This window comes from Triticum dicoccoides, chromosome 7B (assembly GCF_002162155.2).
Source record: "Triticum dicoccoides isolate Atlit2015 ecotype Zavitan chromosome 7B, WEW_v2.0, whole genome shotgun sequence".
NCBI classification, from domain to species: Eukaryota; Viridiplantae; Streptophyta; class Magnoliopsida; order Poales; family Poaceae; genus Triticum; species Triticum dicoccoides.
The window spans coordinates 472645865-472663385 of record NC_041393.1 but is presented as its reverse complement, the minus strand read 5'-3'; the positions used below and the strand labels follow the sequence as shown (position 1 = coordinate 472663385).

Here is a 17521-nt window from a genome sequence, read left to right as displayed (position 1 = left end):
AGGTGATAAATTAAAGCTGTTAAATGTGTAATACCAAATTACGTACTATATTGACATGTGTGTACAAAAATAAGTTGTGCACACATATTTCTATTTTGTACTTGAAGGTGAAACAAAGATCAGCCATGCATTTAATTGAAGTCTGCATATGTTAAACAGAAGTGATTTCCATAATTGCAAACAATTAAGGGTCTGCACCAGACTCTGTGTGTGCATGTGTGCATGCCGTATGTGTTATTTATTTCTGCTAGACCATCGACATTATTTCATTAGAAAGTAGGTCTAAGCCCGGCTTATATTAAAAGCCAAAAATGATCCGCTCGACTAACTAGCAATATTCAGTACAAGAACATAGGTGCTGCGACTATTCACAATATCGAACTATAAAACATGGTATGAACAGATAAATGTTAGTCTAAGTGAAAATATTTCTTATTTAGGCATAACTACAATGTTAAAATTTGTAGCTACGCACGGAGTACTTAGCTAGTGAAAATATTTCTTATTTTAAAAAAAACTATAATGTTAAAATTTCTAGCAACGCACTGCACATACCTCATTTTCGTCACCCATGTTTCCAACTTGAACATTGGCAATGATAGTCCATCTTCGGAGGACATTGATCATTTGGTATGTCACAGTAATTATTGTCGACAGCCTATATTCTCAAGATTCGGACCAACTTGTATACCTGAAAATGTGTTCTTTTTTTAAGATATGCGTATCTGTCATACAGGCTAATAGTCCTTGTAATCTACATACCTGAGCACTTCTAGATGCTAATGCCAATTCCAAGGAGTTGCGACAGCCATCAGCTCTAGACAAAATGGTGTTATTGGCAGCTTAGGTTAGATGCACAGTACTAATACAACCATAAAGAACAGCAAACAAAAGCATAGATTATCCAGTTGCTGCCAATAATACCTTCTGTCACTAGTCTTTTTCATATACTGACTACTCTTGAGTTCCCCACGGCCACCGTATTTAGTTTCATCCGTGTTTAAGATAAGCTGGTTAAATGTAAAAAAAGGTGAATACATATTAACATAATAATACTAGTTCTTGAAGCATATGAGTTCATTGTTTCGGAATGAATTGCTTCCTGAACTGAATAAATGGTGTTATTCTAGACAAAAGATGAGAGATATGGTAACATCTATACAGACATACTCCCTCCTTTCCAAATTATATAGTGCATATACTATATTTTTCTATTCAAACTTTGTGAACTTTGACGAAGTTTATAGAAAAAATGTCGATACATTTTTATAAATCTGAAGTATACGCACTATAATTTGGCAGAGGGAGTATGAGATAGTAACAGAACTAAATCTGATGTTAGCAAGTATTTGCATCAAACTGAGATTCTATGCATTTCATCTGCAAAGCAAATGGAGTTAATTCTGAGCATTAAATTGTTTAATTTATTTGTGAGGCATTTAAATATATTATTCTCACCATAATAATAATATAGTGGTAGCTCCACTATATCCATGCTATACTTTTTATGACCACAAAAGCAACACTTTCTCTTATCTAGGGCTGTGACATAATATGTTGTTAGCACTACAGCTTTGTAGATGTAATAGCTCGTACCATGCTACTCCCTCCGTCCCATAATGTAAGACGTTTTTTGACACTACATCTTACATTTTGGGATGGAGGGAGTACATGATAAAATGTTCTCCCAGTTTCCCTCACTTTGTGGTATAAGACTATGTTTAGAAAAAAAAAATGAGTTATTTTCAATTAAGATAGACATGATGCAGAGATTTAAGATTGATAGGAACCAGGTCCCTACCAGGACGAGCTCTTAGGTTATAGGGGTGGAAGGGAGGTTGGTGTGGGGGAAGGCGAGGCCGCCGGCGCTGGGGCGCCGTCGCCGCGCACATGAGAGGGAGAGAGGGCGCAGGGGGCGGCGGCTAGGGTTAGGTCTCCCGGCTCTCTTCAGGAAGCCAAGCAAATATGATTGCTTCTGCTTAATCTCAAAACGGGTCCGTACATGAGTTTATATAATCCTCCTAATAAGATAATTGGGCTAAGCCCCTAACACAATAAGATAACTTGGGCTGGGCCCCTAACTGCCTGCGCCATGAGGCCTCCTCCGGCTATAGCGTATGCCGGTCATAACATCTCTCCCCGCCTGCGCAAACAGCTCGTCCTCGAGCTGAAAGTCGGGAAAATGCTTGCGGAACTCGTCGAGGTGCTCCCGAGTGGCGTCCTCCTCCAGAAGTCCCTGCCACTGAATCAACAAGCGCCACGCACCCCGGCTCTGCTGGGCCTTCAAAACCTTCGCTGGACCAGGAAGTAGACGACCCTTGGAGGTTGGAGGAAGATCAGGCGTGGCCACCGGTGGCTCGCCGCGGAAAGGCTTCAACAAGCCCACATGGAAAACATCGTGGATGCGAGCGCCCGAAGGTAGCTGAAGGCGGTAGGCGACGTTGCCGATGCGCTCCAACACCGAAAACGGCCCCGCATAGCGGGGACCCAGGTTGTGCTTTGCGCACGGGTCCAGTGACTGCGTAGAGCGGTGAAGTAGACGCAGCCACACCCAGTCGCCCACCGCGAACTCCGCCTCGAGGTGGTGGGCGTCGTAGTACTTCTTGGACAGCTGCTAGGCCTGGAGGAGACGCTGGCGCACCTCAGCAAGGATCTCATCCCTGCCGCGGAGAAGCTCGGCCGCCGCCTCGGTCCGGGCCGTCTCAGGCTGGAACGGCAAGATGGGTGGCAGAGGACGACCGTAGACCACCTCGAAGGGCGTGGCACGCAGGGCGGAGTGGTAGGAGGTGTTGTAGCAGTACTCCGCCCAAGAGAGCCAGTCGACCCACGCACGTGGGCGATCACCTGTAACACAACGTAAGTACATAGCAATCACCTTGTTGACCACCTCGGATTGGCCGTCCGTCGGGGGGTGGAATGCCGTACTGAGGCGCAACTTCACGCCTGTCATCCGAAACATATCACGCCAGACATGTCCGGTGAACACCGGGTCGCGGTCACTGACGATCGAGGACGGAAACCCGTGGAGGCGGACGATGCCGTCGAAGAAGGCCAGCGCGACGGAGGTGGCGGTGTAGGGATGACCGAGCGCGATGAAGTGCGCATACTTGAAGAAGTGGTCGACCACCGTAAGGATGACGGACTTGCCGCCCACCTTGGGGAGGCCCTCGATGAAGTCCATGGGGATGTCGGCCCAGACCTGAGAGGGCACCTCAAGGGGCTGTAGCAGCCCCGCCGGCTGCAGCGTCTCCGTCTTGTTGCGCTGGCACGTCACGCAAGACCGCACCCAGTCCCGCACCAGCGCAGGATCGCCGGGGATGTAGAAATCTGCCCGGAGACGGTGTAGGGTCTTCTGCACGCCCTCGTGGCCGGTCAAGTGGGCCAGCAGCAGGGCCTGGTGACGAAGGTCGCCATGATCTGGCACGAAGAGCCGGCGCCCGTGCAAAAGCAGACCGTCGGCCAACCGCCATGGCTCCTCCAGGTCGCCATCCGCGAGGCGCTGACGGAGGAGCTGCGCGTCCGTGGCGCTAGCGGTAGCTCGGCGGATGTCGTCGGTGAAGGCAAAAGAGGGTCCCGAGCAGATGCAGAGGACCGCCCCCGCGGAGTCGACGGCGTCCATGTCAAGGTCAGTGCGGGACAACGCGTCCGCCGCGGTGTTGAGGCGACCCAAACAGTACTCAACGATGAAGTCGAAGCCGAAGAGCTTGCTGATCCACTGATGTTGCAGCATGGCGGAGAGGCGCTGGTCCAGCAGAAACTTGAGGCTGTAGTGGTCCGTGCGAATACGGAACAACCGCCCCCACAGATACGCCGCCAGTGGCGCACCGCCTGCACCAAGCCGATGAGCTCCCGCTCGTAAGCCGCGAGTTTGTGGTGGCGCGCGGCAAAGGGGCCTGCTGAAGAACGCGAGTGGCCCGTCGCCCTGATGTAGGACAGCGCCAAACCCCACGCCCGAGGCGTCGTAGTCCACCATGAAGAGCTTGTCGAAGTCAGGCATCTGGAGGACCGGCCCCGTAGTGAGGGCCTGCTTGAGGGTCTCGAACGCCTCAGTCGCCTCCGTATCCCATGAGAAGGCATCGCGGCGGAGTAGGCGCGTAAGTGGAGCCGCGATGAGGCCGAACTCCCGGATGAACTTCCGGTAGTAGCCCGCGAGGCCGAGGAAGCCGTGTAGGGCCCGCGGCGACTGTGGCGTTGGCCATGCCACGACGGCCGCCACCTTGTCGGCATCCATGGCGACATCCTCCGCCGAGATGACGTGGTCGAGGTAGGCGACCGATGTCGTACCAAACGAGCACTTCAAGCGCTTGAGGTGCAGATGGTGCGCTCGAAGCTCATTGAAGACAATGGCCACATGTTGTAGGTGCTCCGCCCAGGACGAGCTGTAAATAAGAATGTCATCAAAGAAAACAAGCACAAACCGGCGCAAGTAGGGGCGGAGGACATCGTTCATCAAAGCCTGAAATGTCGCCGGGGCATTGGAGAGGCCAAAGGGCATCACCAAGAACTTGAAGTGGTTGTGATGGGTGCGGAAGGCCGTCTTCGCGACATCATCCGGGTGCATCCGCACCTGGTGATATCCCGAACAGAGGTTGAGCTTGGTGAAGAAGCGTGCCCCATGTAGCTCGTCCAGGAGTTCATCCACGACCGGAATGGGAAATTTGTCCTTGAGCGTCCTGGCGTTAAGAGCACAATAGTCGATGCAGAAGCGCCGCGTGTCGTCTGCCTTACGGCGCCGAGAACGGTGAGGTCGAGATCCGGATGATGCCCAGGGCAAGCATGACCGCGCACTGCCGCTCCAGCTCGTCCTTCTGCAGCTGGGGGTAGCGGTATGGACGGACCGCCACGGGAGCTGTGCCAGGGAGCAGGTGGATGCGGTGGTCGTAGACCCGGGCTGGCAGGAGACCCTGGGGCTCGTCGAAGAGGTCGTTGTGCTGCTGCAAGAGACGAGCCAACAGGGGCTGCTCGGGCTCAGCGGCGGCCTCCGTCAGCTGTGGGTGGGGCTCTGCTGAGGAAGGGCCACCCACGCCCTCCCACCGGACGCGGCGACCCAGGCGCCAGAAGACCATCGTCATGGCGTCGAAGTCGCAGAGGATGGGACCCAGAGTCCGCAAAAAGCCGACGCTGAGGATAAAATCAAAGCAGCCCAAGTCGATGCCGACGCATGTGATGGTGGAAGTGCTCGTCGCCGACGCTGATGGGGACATAGCCGCGCAATCCTGTGACAGTGGAGGCGATCACTGTTAGCGTCGGTGACCCGGGGTTGCTCCCCGCCCGTCGGCTGGAGTGCCAGGTGGCGCATGGTCGACGCGGGCAGAAAGTTATGGGTGGAGCCCGTATCCATCAGAGCCAGGAGGCGCTCGCCGTGGATCATCACCGGCAGCAGCATAGTCTTCTCCGCTCGTATACCCGCTAGGGCATGGAGGGAGACAACGAGTGCAATCGCAGGAGCAGGGGCCGGCGCGACATCCGCGGCCTCGAGGGCGTCGAGGCCCTCGATGGTGTCCTCCTCGACATAGTCCACAACCTCCAAGTAGAAGAGCCGCAGGCAGACGTGGCCCGGCACGCAGGGCTCGTCGTAGTTGTAGCATAGCCCCTGACGACGACGCTCGAGCTGTTCGGTCGGTGTGAGCCGACGGGACGGGCGAGGCGCAGCCGGGGCGTTGGGGCGCCGCTCGAGCCGGGGCAGGGCGCCGCTGCGCTGGTGGTGGCGGCGGCCGAGGAGGCTGGCGGGCGCCCCGGGACGGTAGTGCCTGCTACATGGCCACCGTGCGTCGCTTGAAGGCCCGGGCATAATACATGGACGTCTGGAGGTCCTATGGCCCGCGCATCTCCATGTCCACGCGGATATGATCTGGCAGCCCGCCAACAAACAGCTTGGCCCGCTGGCGAGCCGTAACGCCGGGCGCGTGGCAAGCCACGGCCTGAAAGCGGTCGGCAAAGTCTTGCACCGTGGAAGTGAAAGGCAAACGCCCAAGCTCCACCAGGCGGCTCCCGCGAATTGGTGGCCCGAATCGTAAGAGGCATAGCTCACGAAAACGCTCCCATGGGGGCATGTCGCACTCGTCCTGTTCGAGGGCGTAATACCATGTCTGCGCTGCGCCCCGGAGGTGATAGGAGGCGAGCCAGGTGCGGTCAGACGCTAGTGTGTGCTGCCCCCTGAAAAACTGGTCACACTGGTTAAGCCAATTCAGGGGGTCCTCGGTGCCGTCGTAGGTGGCGAACTCGAGCTTGGAGAAGCACGGCGGCGTGTGGTTGTGGCCGATGGGGGGGCGGGGGTACGCCTCGTCGGCGCGGAGCTACGAGGAGGACGGCGCCGAGTAGGTGGGCATTAAGGGCCCCCCTGGAACAGAGGCCGGTCGACGCCGTCGTAGGGACCAGCGGAACTGGAGGGGCCGCCGAACTGCAGAGGCGACGCCGGCATAGACGTGACGTGCGGCTGACCCGGGGCCATCGTGTAGACCGGCGGCGACGATCCGACCAACCAAGCCGGTAACGGGGACGGCGACGAGGGAAACCGCACCTGGTGGATGGATACCCCGGCCGCCGTTGTCGAAAGGGCCAGTCCGAAGGTGGCTGGTGGCGGCGGCGGCTGCAGCTGCTGCGGCAGCGGCAAGGCGGGGGCGACGGAGGGCGTCGGGGATGGCGGCTGCCACGGCAGCTGCAGCGGCCCGGTGATGGTGGCGACAGGAGCTGCGGGCTGCGGCCCATAGGATCCCGCCAAGAATAGGCGGATGCCCTGGACCGCCTAGGTAAGGTCCCGGAGCGCCACGGACATCTCCTCCGGGGTGAGGACGACGGGGGCGACCGCGGGAGCCATCCCGACAGCGGAAGAGACCGGTCCGGTCAAGAGCCGGGTGCTGCCCGCGGTGGTCATCGGTGATGAGGAGGCGATCCGCAGCGGAACGATGGTGGTGGGCGAAGGAGCGGACATGATCAAGCCTGAGACAACTGATACCAAATTGATAGGAACCAAGTCCCTACCAGGACGAGCTCTTAGGTTATAGGGGTGGAAGGGGGGTTGGCGTGGGGGAAGGCGAGGCTGCCGGGCTGGGGCGCCGTCGTCGCGCACGTGAGGGAGAGAGGGCGCAGGGGGCGGCGGCTAGGGTTAGGTCTCCCAGCTCCCTTCGGGAAGCCGAGCAAATATGATTACTTCTACTTAATCTCAAAACGGGTCCGTACATGAGCTTATATAATCCTTGTAATAAGATAATTGGGCTGAGCCCCTAACACGATAAGATAACTTGGGCTGGCCCCTAACTGCCTGCGCCATGAGGCCTCCTCCGCCTATAATGTATGCCGGTCATAACAACTGACCAAACATATTTATAAAAGTCTATGAGAATATTATAATTTCAGGTGCTGTAGAATTTTATGATATAATGTATTGAGTTGAATAATTTATGTTGAGAATTTGTTAAATATTCAAATTAAATTATGATAATTTTGTGCATAGCTAACAGAAATAATGCTTGGTATAAATAACTTACTTGGTATTCCCCAGCTTCATCCACACCAACACGATACAGTTGATAGGGGACTTCTGGATTGAAATTAAATACAAAAAGGAAAGGCCCCCTGGTGAAAGATATCACCTGCCAAAGTGAGTAAAAATGATTAGCAACAGTGTAAGTTCCTGATAAAGCATAATTGGTTTCAGAATAAAAACAACTGTATGTTTTCTATTAATTTATAAAGTAGGTTTGAGCTATTAATAACTGAAAAACTTCCATACCATGTTTGTATCGTCACAGTGATGAACATTGAGTGAACCTCTCGAAGTTACCCTTTCATTTTCATCCAAGCTCATTATATCCTGGGGTAAAATTGCTGAGTTAGTAGGATTAATCTCCTCAAGGTATAAAATCAACACTTGAATGATCTGAAGCCTATAATAGTTGAGGGAAAAAAATAACTTTTGACGAAACATCAAAAGTTCCTTGCAGATCCAGTATTCTAAATAATAACACTTTTGGGTTGAATATATTGTGACTAGCAGTGTAGTAAAAAATGTGACACTTCACATTTCTAACTCATGCAATGTCTGACATATATCCCTCAACTTAACTTTAGCTACACATACAGACGAAATATTTAAGATTGGCAACAGAAAATTACCCTCAATAGAAGAGCCAATATTACAAATACACAATTATTTTTTTTGGTCAATGAATAAGCTGGTTGGGAACATCCAGAATGTAATAATTAATTAGGATTATTAACACGAATAAGAACAAATTCAAGCTACATGACCACTCTATAAGAACTATAATACCGCAACTTTGAAAATCTCCAAAGCCCAGCCCCCATGCTTGACTGGTAAACAAACTAGCATCTCTTTTGTGTTTCATGCTTGCTTCACATGAAGAGTTAACATAGAGTAACTACTCCCTCCGTTCCAAAATATATGACCAAACTTTGTACTAAAGTTAGTATAAAGTTGAGTCATCTATTTTGGAACGGAGGGAGTACATTATAAACCTCAAGCAATATGCCCTTATATGCTACCATACACTTTTAACTTACTTTAAATATGGTTAATCACATACGGGCAACAGGGCCACCTATACATGGGTCAACCCATATAAATGCCCTCCAGTGGATCCCCAGGTTCACCGTAGTCAACCCATATAGTAGTATTAAGCGAAAGAATGGCAGATCGTTGTTTTCAACCAACACAGAACAGGGATAACTTCTGTGACTAAGTCTAAGCTGATCTTACTGACATGATTTTGATAAAAAAAGAAACATGCAAAACATATGCGCTGTATAGCAGACCATCAAAGCTCCATGATCTGGCATAAGAGTTTTAGTTTGCAGTGACAAGTAAACTGACAAGTAATTTTAAATCCCTTCCAAGAAAATAGTTACATACCTTGTCAAAATTGAAAATATGCTTGTGAACACCCTTGTCCAATAGTTCCCACTGCCGACAAGCTAGGTGGAAGGAATACTCATTGCTTGACATAGGAAACTCAACCCTCTGCAATCATTCAACAAAGAACTTAAATGCTCTTGTACAAATTGAGTACGAATCCAAAATTCTGGGAAGAAATAAAGACTGTTAAATTCTAGAAACCATGTAAGTAGTTCACCTTTGGATGAGCAAATTCATTACCCATGAAATTGAGATATGCACCTCCACTCGTTGTAAAAGTAATTAACTTGATTATCTGAAACGCGTTGAAAAAGATTGAAAGTGGCAGGAAGTAATTGTTAGCACTTCAACTATTTGCCAGTAAAGGTTGTTACTAGAAATACCAGAATATAAAGACCCCTCAGTTCACCACTTACTAAAGTCACTTAGCTTTCACAGTTACTAGTTTTAAGTCTTTGACATAAAGATGATAATATAGCAGAGGGCCCTTCCTGTTGATCAAAATAGGACAAGCCCCAGCAGCATACGCCCATGTACCAGTGAACATGGTTGGATATCCAGCCGAGCTGCTTACCGTAACCACTACTCCAGAAAATAAAGAGCTTCCTTAGGAGAAGATCATATTAAGGCTTGCTGGTTCTATGTTTATCAAGTCGCCCACTCTAGGCATCTCCCTGACTGGCAACTGAACTCCCAGTGGTACAGGTGACCAAGTTGTCGACCAGTAAAAAGAAGCAGGTCGAACAGGTTGAATCTGTGGAAATGTGCTTAAAGTTGAGGTGTTTGGACACCCCATATGGTTGTTAGTGATGTCTTTTGACCTTTTGCATTCAGTCTCTTGGCATTCTCCTGTAGCCTTTTGGCATCCTCATGTATGTGTATATATGTTGGCTTTGGCCTCCTAATAATACAAGTTGCTATTCTCAACATGGTATTAGAGCTCTAGGTATTTTTTTCCGCACACGCAACTCGTGGTCTCCCGATCCAATCTCCTACACGCCCGCCGTTGCTTTGTTTTCTGCCGGCCCGTGATTCTGCTGTTGCCTGCGTTCATCTCCAGCTACAGGAGCTTCACATCCAGCTGCTGTGTGGAATCCAGTGTTTCAGCGCTGTGTGTTGGATCCCATCGGACTTGGTCCCGATCGATCCAGCCGCTCGTTCCTCCTCCAAGGTTGTCTCCTGTTGCTCGCCCCATCCGCGCCGCTGCTCTTTCGGCCGCCCGGCGCCCCTTCGTCCGCGGCCGCCGGCGCCCCTCCGGCTTCGGCCGACCGGCGCCCCTTCGTCCGCGGCCGCCCGGCGTCCCTCCGACTCCGGCTGCTACCCACCACCGGCCCCTTCCGCTCGTCGCTGCCGGCGGCCCGTCCTGCCTCGCTCGTGACTCCCTGCCGAGCTGGTGGTCCTGACGCGGGTCGTCGTCTCCACCCACCAGTCGCGAAGTCCGGCTGATCGAGGTCCCCTGCTGCTCGAGGTTCGACCTCTGCCGTGGGCCTTTTGTCTCCCTGGTTGGGTCGGTGCCACTGTTTTCTGCCTGATTGACTTTCGTCTGCATGGATTGATTATATACTAAAAAAAAAGAGAAGAAAAAGACAAAAGAGGAGCATCATGTCTTCGACATCATTGGGCTATGTCGCCGTTCCACGCTGTCCGATGATTTTTGATGGTGCTAACTATGCTGAGTTTGCTGCCTTTATGCACATTCACATGTGTGGCCTTCGTTTATGGGGAGTTCTTTCCGGCGAGGTTCCTTGTCCTCAGCGTCCAGTTCCTCCTGTGGCTCCTATCCCACCGCCACCTCCACCAGATCTTGGCGCAGATGCTTCTGATGATGATAGGGCAGCAGCCCAGGTTGCTGCTGATGATGCGGTCGCTGCTTATGACCAGCAGGTCACGGTTTATTCGGATGCTCTTTCCATTTATCGTGACGATCTGACTGCTTATATTCGGATGCTCGTGCTGCGGCTGTCCTCACTTCCAGTGTTTTACCACAGTTTGCATCTGAGTTTATGGGCCTCAGTACTGTGTTTGAGATGTGGACTCGTCTTCGTCAGCGCTATCAGCCCTCTGGTGATGCTCTCTACTTGTCTGTGGTATGTCAGGAGCATGCTCTTCAGCAGGGAGACTCCACTATTGATGAGTTCTACACTCAAAGTTCTGCTATCTGGCGCCAGCTTGACAACCTTCACACTGCTGTTTGTGGCACTTGCGCGTGTTGCCAGACTCTGAGGTCCGACTTGGAGTTTCAGCGTGTCTATGAGTTTCTGTCGCGGCTCCGTGGAGAGTTTGTGCCTCGACGTGCTCAGTTGTTTGCTCGCGGTCGTGTTCCTGTTTCTAAGGTACTTGCTGAGCTTTGTTAGACCTTTCAACCTGAGCATTAATAGTTGTGGATGACACTAGGAGAGTTGGGACAATTTTCGTTGGTTTATTTCTCACACAATGCCATGCCAACCTGAGGGGTTGGGGATACATATTTATAGGCTGCTAGCCAGCCAAGGCATATGCTAAGATGCTGCTAAGATGCCAGTCTAAGATGCTAACTGACAGTCCTTGATGGTCAAGAACAGAACTCTATCCTAACAGCCAGTCCTTGATGGTCCAGGACTTTATCCTCCTAACTGCCACAAGGACCATGTGCTGCAGCCCCACAAGGACCCTAGTACACAGACTTATCCATCATTCTCCCCCTAAGTCTTGTACGTCGTCTTGTGGGAGAGTTGAATCATCCCAATCCTGGAGCAAAGTTCGAGGAACTTGACCCTCCCAAGGGGCTTGGTGAGCAGGTCTGCGAGCTGATCCTTGGTGTTGATGTAGCTCGCCTCGATGCTCCCTTCTTCCACACAGCTGCGGATGAAGTGATACCTCAGTCGGATGTGCTTGCTCCGTTCGTGGAACACGGGGTTCTTTGCCAGGGCCAGGGCGGACTTGCTGTCCACCAGGAGCTGCACCGTTCTGGTGTCTTGAACAAGAAGATCACCAAGCAGTCGAGCAAGCCAGAGCGCCTGAGTACAGGCGGTGGAGGCCGCTATGTACTCAGCCTCACAGCTGGACAGGGCCACCACCTGCTGCTTGACTGATTGCCAGCTCACGAGACACTTGCCGAGGAAGAGGAGGATCCCGCTCGTGCTCTTGCTGGTGTCGATGTCGCCGGCGTGGTCGCTGTCGCTGTACCCGACGAAGTGTGCCGCCCCAGGGCACCTAGGGTAATGGAGGCCGTGGTCGAGGGTCCCTGCTATGTAGCGGACGATCCTCTTCACTGCCTGCTGGTGTTCCGACGTTGGTCGCTCCATGAACCGACTGACATAGCCGACGGAGAATGCCAAGTCCGGCCGTGTGTGAGTGAGGTAGCGAAGGCTCCCCACAAGGCGTCGGTACTGCGTAGCATCCACTTCCTCCGTCGTGCTGTCGCGACTTAGTTTCAGCCTCTCCTCCATCAGAGTGAGAGCTGGATGGCAGTCGGTGAGCCCAGCTAGCTCAACGATGCGCTTGGCGTAGGCGGACTGTCGAAGCGCGATCCCGGAGTGGTCCTGGTGCACCTCAATCCCTAGATAGAAGGAGAGGAGCCCCAGGTCACTCATCTGGAACGTGGCCTTCATGTCTTCCTTGAACGCCGCCACCTCTGCATCTTTGGTGCCGGTGATCACCAGGTCGTCAACGTAGACGCCCACCAGCAGGGCATTTCCTCCACTCCCCCGTCGGTAGACGGCAGCCTCATGCGGGCTCTGCTCGAAACCCATCTTCTTCAGCGTGGAGTCCAGCTTGGCGTTCCACGCCCTGGGTGCCTGCCGCAGGCCATAGAGAGCCTTGCGCAGGCGGAGCACCTTGCCCTCCTGGCCGGGAATCGTAAACCCCGGTGGCTGATGCACGTAGACTTCCTCCTTCAAGTCGCCGTTGAGGAATGCCGACTTAACGTCCATGTGGTGAACACGCCAGCCCTCCTGGGCAGCCAGCGCAAGGAGAAGTCGCACGGACTCCATCCGTGCCACGGGAGCGAAAGCGTCGTCGAAGTCGACTCCTTCCTGCTGCAAGAAGCCTCGGGCCACCAAACGAGCCTTGTGCTTGATGATGGCGCCGGCTCCATCCCTCTTCAGCTTGAACACCCACTTAAGGGTGATTGCGCGGTGACCTCGAGGGAGATCAGCAAGCTCCCAGGTGCGGTTTTGCTCGACCGCATCCATCTCCAACTTCATCGCGGCGCGCCATGCCGCGTCTCTCTCGGCCTCTGCAAAGGACCGTGGTTCGCCGTCTTCACACACGAGCTGTAGCTGTGCCTCCAGGTCACGTGGCACCAGTCCTGGCACCGGCTGGTCGCCGAGCACATTATCCATCGTACGGTACCGCAGCGGTTCGCCTCCATACCATGCGTCGACCCGCTCCTCGTCGTGAGTGAGCGGGGAAGCGAACTTCATCGGGTTGTGCTCTGCGTGAGCTGGTGCTGATGAAGACGAGCCCGGAGTGGCGACCGCCGGGGCTGGAGTATGCGGCATCGCCGGTTGTGGTGTCGTCGGTGTAGCAGGCGCCGGAGTCGATGTAGTTTTGGGGGCCGGGGTAGACGTGCCCGGTGAAGAGGAGCTGCTTGCTCCCCCAGCTTCCTTGAAGTGAGCGTACTCGATAATGAAGTCGTCATACGTCGGCGTCGAGCCGTCGTCCACCGCCTTGTCCCATTGCCACCCTCGCCCTTCGTTGAACACGACGTCTCGCGCTGTGCGCACACGTTGTGTCTTTGGGTCGAGGATGCGGTAGGCCTTTGAGCCCTCCGCGTAGCCGATGAAGACTCCCGGAGTGCTCCTGTCGTCGAGCTTGCCGATGTGGCCGAGCTCCTTGGCGAACGCAAGGCAGCCAAAGACCCGCAAATGGGAGACCGCCGGCTTCCGCCCATGCCAGGCCTCGTACGGAGTTCTGCCGTCGAGTGCCTTAGTAGGAGAGCGGTTGAGGATGTAGACGGCCGTTAGCACCGCCTCTCCCCAGAAGACAGCCGGCATCCCTCTCTGCTTGAGGAGAGCCCGAGCCATCCCCACAACCGTCTGGTTGCGCCGCTCGACGACGCCGTTTTGCTGCGGGCTGTACGGCGCGGAGTAGTGGCGCTGGATGCCCTCATCGGCGCAGTACGACGCGAATTCAGCCGCCGTGAACTCGCCGCCGTTGTCAGTGCGCAACACGCGCAATTTGCGGCCGCTCTCCGCCTCCACACCAATCTGCGCGCGCCTGATGGCGTCCGCCGCTTCTCCCTTACTGCCGAGGATCATCACCCACATGTAGCGGGAGAGATCGTCGACGAGCAGCAGGAAGTAGCGTCGACCTCCTGGTGTGGCTGGCGTCACCGGGCCGCACAGGTCTCCGTGCACGAGCTCCAGCTTCTCCTTAGCCCGAAAACTCGCCTGTTGGGGAAAGGGGAGTCGTCTCTGCTTTGTCAGTACGCAGATGTCGCAGAACTGCTCCACATGGTCGAGGCATGGCAGGCCTCGCACCATCTCCTTGGCACTTAGACGCTTCAGGGCCTCAAAGTGAAGGTGCCCAAAGCGCTCATGCCACTGCCACGCCTCGTCGTCTCGACGGACAGCAAGACAGACCGGTTGTGCCACCTGCACATCAAGGACGTAGAGTCGATTTTCACCTCTGGGCACCTTGGCGAGAAGGCGACGCTGGCGATCCCAGATGCGTAGGACCCCATGCTCAATCAGCACGCGTGAGCCGTTCTCATCCAGCTGTCCCAAGCTGATGATGGAATTCCTTAGCGCGGGGATGTAGTAGACACCGGTGAGCAGCCGGTGCTCTCCCATCTTGGTGGTGAAGATGACGGAGCCGACGCCCTTTATCTCCACAGCGGAGGCATCCCCGAACTTGACGGAGCCTCGCGCATCGGAGTCGAGCTCGGCGAAGAATTCCCTTCGACCGGTCATGTGGTGGGTGGCGCCGGTGTCGAGGCACCACCCCGTAGCCTTGTCCTTCTTGGAGCCATCGCCTAGAAGAGCGTGTGCTTTTGGCTCATCGAGGTGGATGAAAGCCTTTGCGACTAGAGTCGCCGAGGGTAGCTCAATGCTTGCATGTGCCATGAACAGAGCCGTCTCCTCCTCCTTCACCTGTGCGACGTGAGCCTGGCCTTGTCGTGGTTGCCGACACTCATTGGCCCAATGGCCAAACCGGCCACAGTTGTGGCAACTGTTGTCTTGTGCCGGCCTGGGCTTGCCAGCGGCGCCGTCCTTGGCGCCTCCGCGGGCGTCACCTTCGGCACGTCCTTGTGCCCTGCCCGGGGGGCCTCTTCGCGCCTTACGCTGCTTGCCACGCTTGCGGCCGCCCGTCGAGGAGGAAGGCTCCCCCTTCTTCTTGTCACCAAGGCTGGGATCCCACTGCTCCCGAGTTAGGAGCAGCTTCCCGCCGGTGGTGACGGGCCCCGAGGGGGGCTGTGGCTCGTCGGTGTCGACGACCTTGAGTCGACCTATCGCCTCCTCGATCGTCATCGTGGAGAGGTCCAGCAACGACTCGATCGAGCGAGCCATCTGCTTGTACTTCTCGGGAATGCACCGAAAAAGCTTCTCGACAGCTCTCTCCTCGGTGTAGGTGGCATCGCCAAACTTCACCATCTTCTGCAGCAGAGTGTTGAGACGGAGAGCAAAGTCATCAACGTCCTCACCTGGCTTGAAGCCCAGGTTCTCCCACTCCTTACGAAGTGCCTGTAGGGTGGACTTGCGAGCACGGTCGCTGCCGATGCGTGCTGCGGCGATGGCGTCCCAAGCCTCCTTGGCAGTCCGCTTGTTGGAAAGCGAGAACTGCATCTCGGGCGGGACTGCGGCGATGAGGGCGTCCAGCGCCCGTCGATCCTCTAGGTGGTCGACGTTGCTGTCCTGGACTGCCTCCCACATGCGCCGCACCTGGAGCCTGACCTTCATGATCCCGGCCCACTCGACGTAGTTGGTTTTAGTGAGGGTAGGCCACCCAACACTGGAACCAACATCCCTGACCACAGTCCGGACCTCGTAGAGGCCGCGGTCCTGGTCGTTGCAGCCGCCGTCGCGGTGCGCGCCTCCACCTGGAGCGCGGGCGTGCTCGGCTGCCCACTGCGCCGTCCGCTCCTGCGCCACTTTGGCGCGATCTGCGTCGGCGCCGTCGTCCGCAGGCGCGGAGCTGCTGGAGCTGTTGGGGCTGCCGCGGAGTGCCTTGGCATCCGCCGTAGCCTCACGGGCTGCTTCTGCTGCTGCTGCTGCTTCTACCTCCGCCCTGGCTGCTTCTACCTCCGCTCTGGCTGCTGCCAGCTCCGCTGCAGCCAGCCTCGACACTCTTGCCGCCGCAGCAGCCGCTGCTACAGCCGCTCGCTCACGCTCCTCTGCCACGGCGCGCTCGGCCTCTTGCCGGCGCCGCATGCTCGAGGTAGCCGTGTGCTGAGAGCGACCTGCAGACATGGCTCGCTGCAGGGGGGCTGTTGCGTGAAGAGGAGGCTGATGAAGACGAGCTGCTGCTCGACAGTCCGGAGGGAGGAAGGTAACCAGAGGCAGACGGAGCAGCTGCTGCTACCGACTTGGGCTGCTCACAGGAAATGCTCAGGGTGCAGGTTAACGAGGCTCTGATACCACTTGTTAGACCTTTCAACCTGAGCATTGATAGTTGTGGATGACACTAGGAGAGTTGGGACAATTTTCGTTGGTTTATTTCTCACACAATGCCATGCCAACCTGAGGGGTTGGGGATACATATTTATAGGCTGCTAGCCAGCCAAGGCATATGCTAAGATGCTGCTAAGATGCCAGTCTAAGATGCTAACTGACAGTCCTTGATGGTCAAGAACAGAACTCTATCCTAACAGCCAGTCCTTGATGGTCCAGGACTTTATCCTCCTAACTGCCACAAGGACCATGTGCTGCAGCCCCACAAGGACCCTAGTACACAGACTTATCCATCAAGCTTTGTGCTGAGGAGACTCGCCTCCGTGGTGCTGGGTTGCTTCAGGTCCCCTCTGTGCTTGCTACTCGAACTGCTGCTCCACCAGTGATTTCTCGCTCCAATGCCCCACCGCTACTGCCCACTCCCAGTAGTGAGGGTCGCTCTCTTGAGGGTTGCTCTCGTCCTCGTACTCACTGCGGCTACTGCAACAAGGATGGTCACCCCGAGTCTGATTGCTTCAAGAAGAAGCGTGGTATGCGTAACAGGGAGTGCAATTCTTCCTCTGGGACTCGTGCTTCTTCATCGACGTCATCTACTGTCTCCTTGACTGAGCAGGATATTGTGAAGCTTAAGCGTCTACTTGCCGCTTCAGGTTCTTCGACGGGTACTGCAGGCTCTGTGATTGGTGCTTCCAATGTTGAGCGGCCACCATCTACACAGTCAGGTGCATCCCAATGGGTTCTGGATTCTGGAACTTCATTTCATATGTCTTCCGATTCTTCTATCTTGTCCTCTCTTAGATCTCTCGATCTTCCTATTAATGTTCTTACAGCAGATGGTACTTCTCTTCCTGTGGCTAGTCGAGGCACTCTTTCCACTTCTTCCTTTTATGTTCCAGATGTTTCTCATGTTCCTCGCCTTACCATGAATCTATTTTCCATGAGTCAGCTTACTGATTCTGGTTGTCGTGTCATTCTTGACATTGATTCTTGCACAATCCAGGATCGTCACACGAAAGCTCTGGTTGGAGCTGGCCCTCGCCGCCGTGATTCTCAG

At 54.5% G+C, this 17521-nt stretch overlaps 1 protein-coding gene across 2 annotated transcripts in view; it reads right to left on the bottom strand.

Annotated features, from left to right (window-relative positions):
* LOC119337424 (1,4-alpha-glucan-branching enzyme 3, chloroplastic/amyloplastic-like) overlaps window positions 1-17521 on the bottom strand; it is a 33649-nt gene that overhangs the window by 780 nt on the left and 15348 nt on the right. For both annotated transcript variants that reach the window (XM_037609552.1, XM_037609553.1), the window contains exons 15-21: window positions 9093-9170; window positions 8873-8980; window positions 7733-7813; window positions 7488-7592; window positions 925-1010; window positions 763-817; window positions 556-691 (exon numbers count right to left, since the gene is read on the bottom strand). In XM_037609552.1, the coding sequence (XP_037465449.1) occupies window positions 659-691; window positions 763-817; window positions 925-1010; window positions 7488-7592; window positions 7733-7813; window positions 8873-8980; window positions 9093-9170 (546 nt within the window). In that variant the 3' untranslated portion in view covers window positions 556-658. The remainder of the gene's footprint in view (window positions 1-555; window positions 692-762; window positions 818-924; window positions 1011-7487; window positions 7593-7732; window positions 7814-8872; window positions 8981-9092; window positions 9171-17521) is intronic.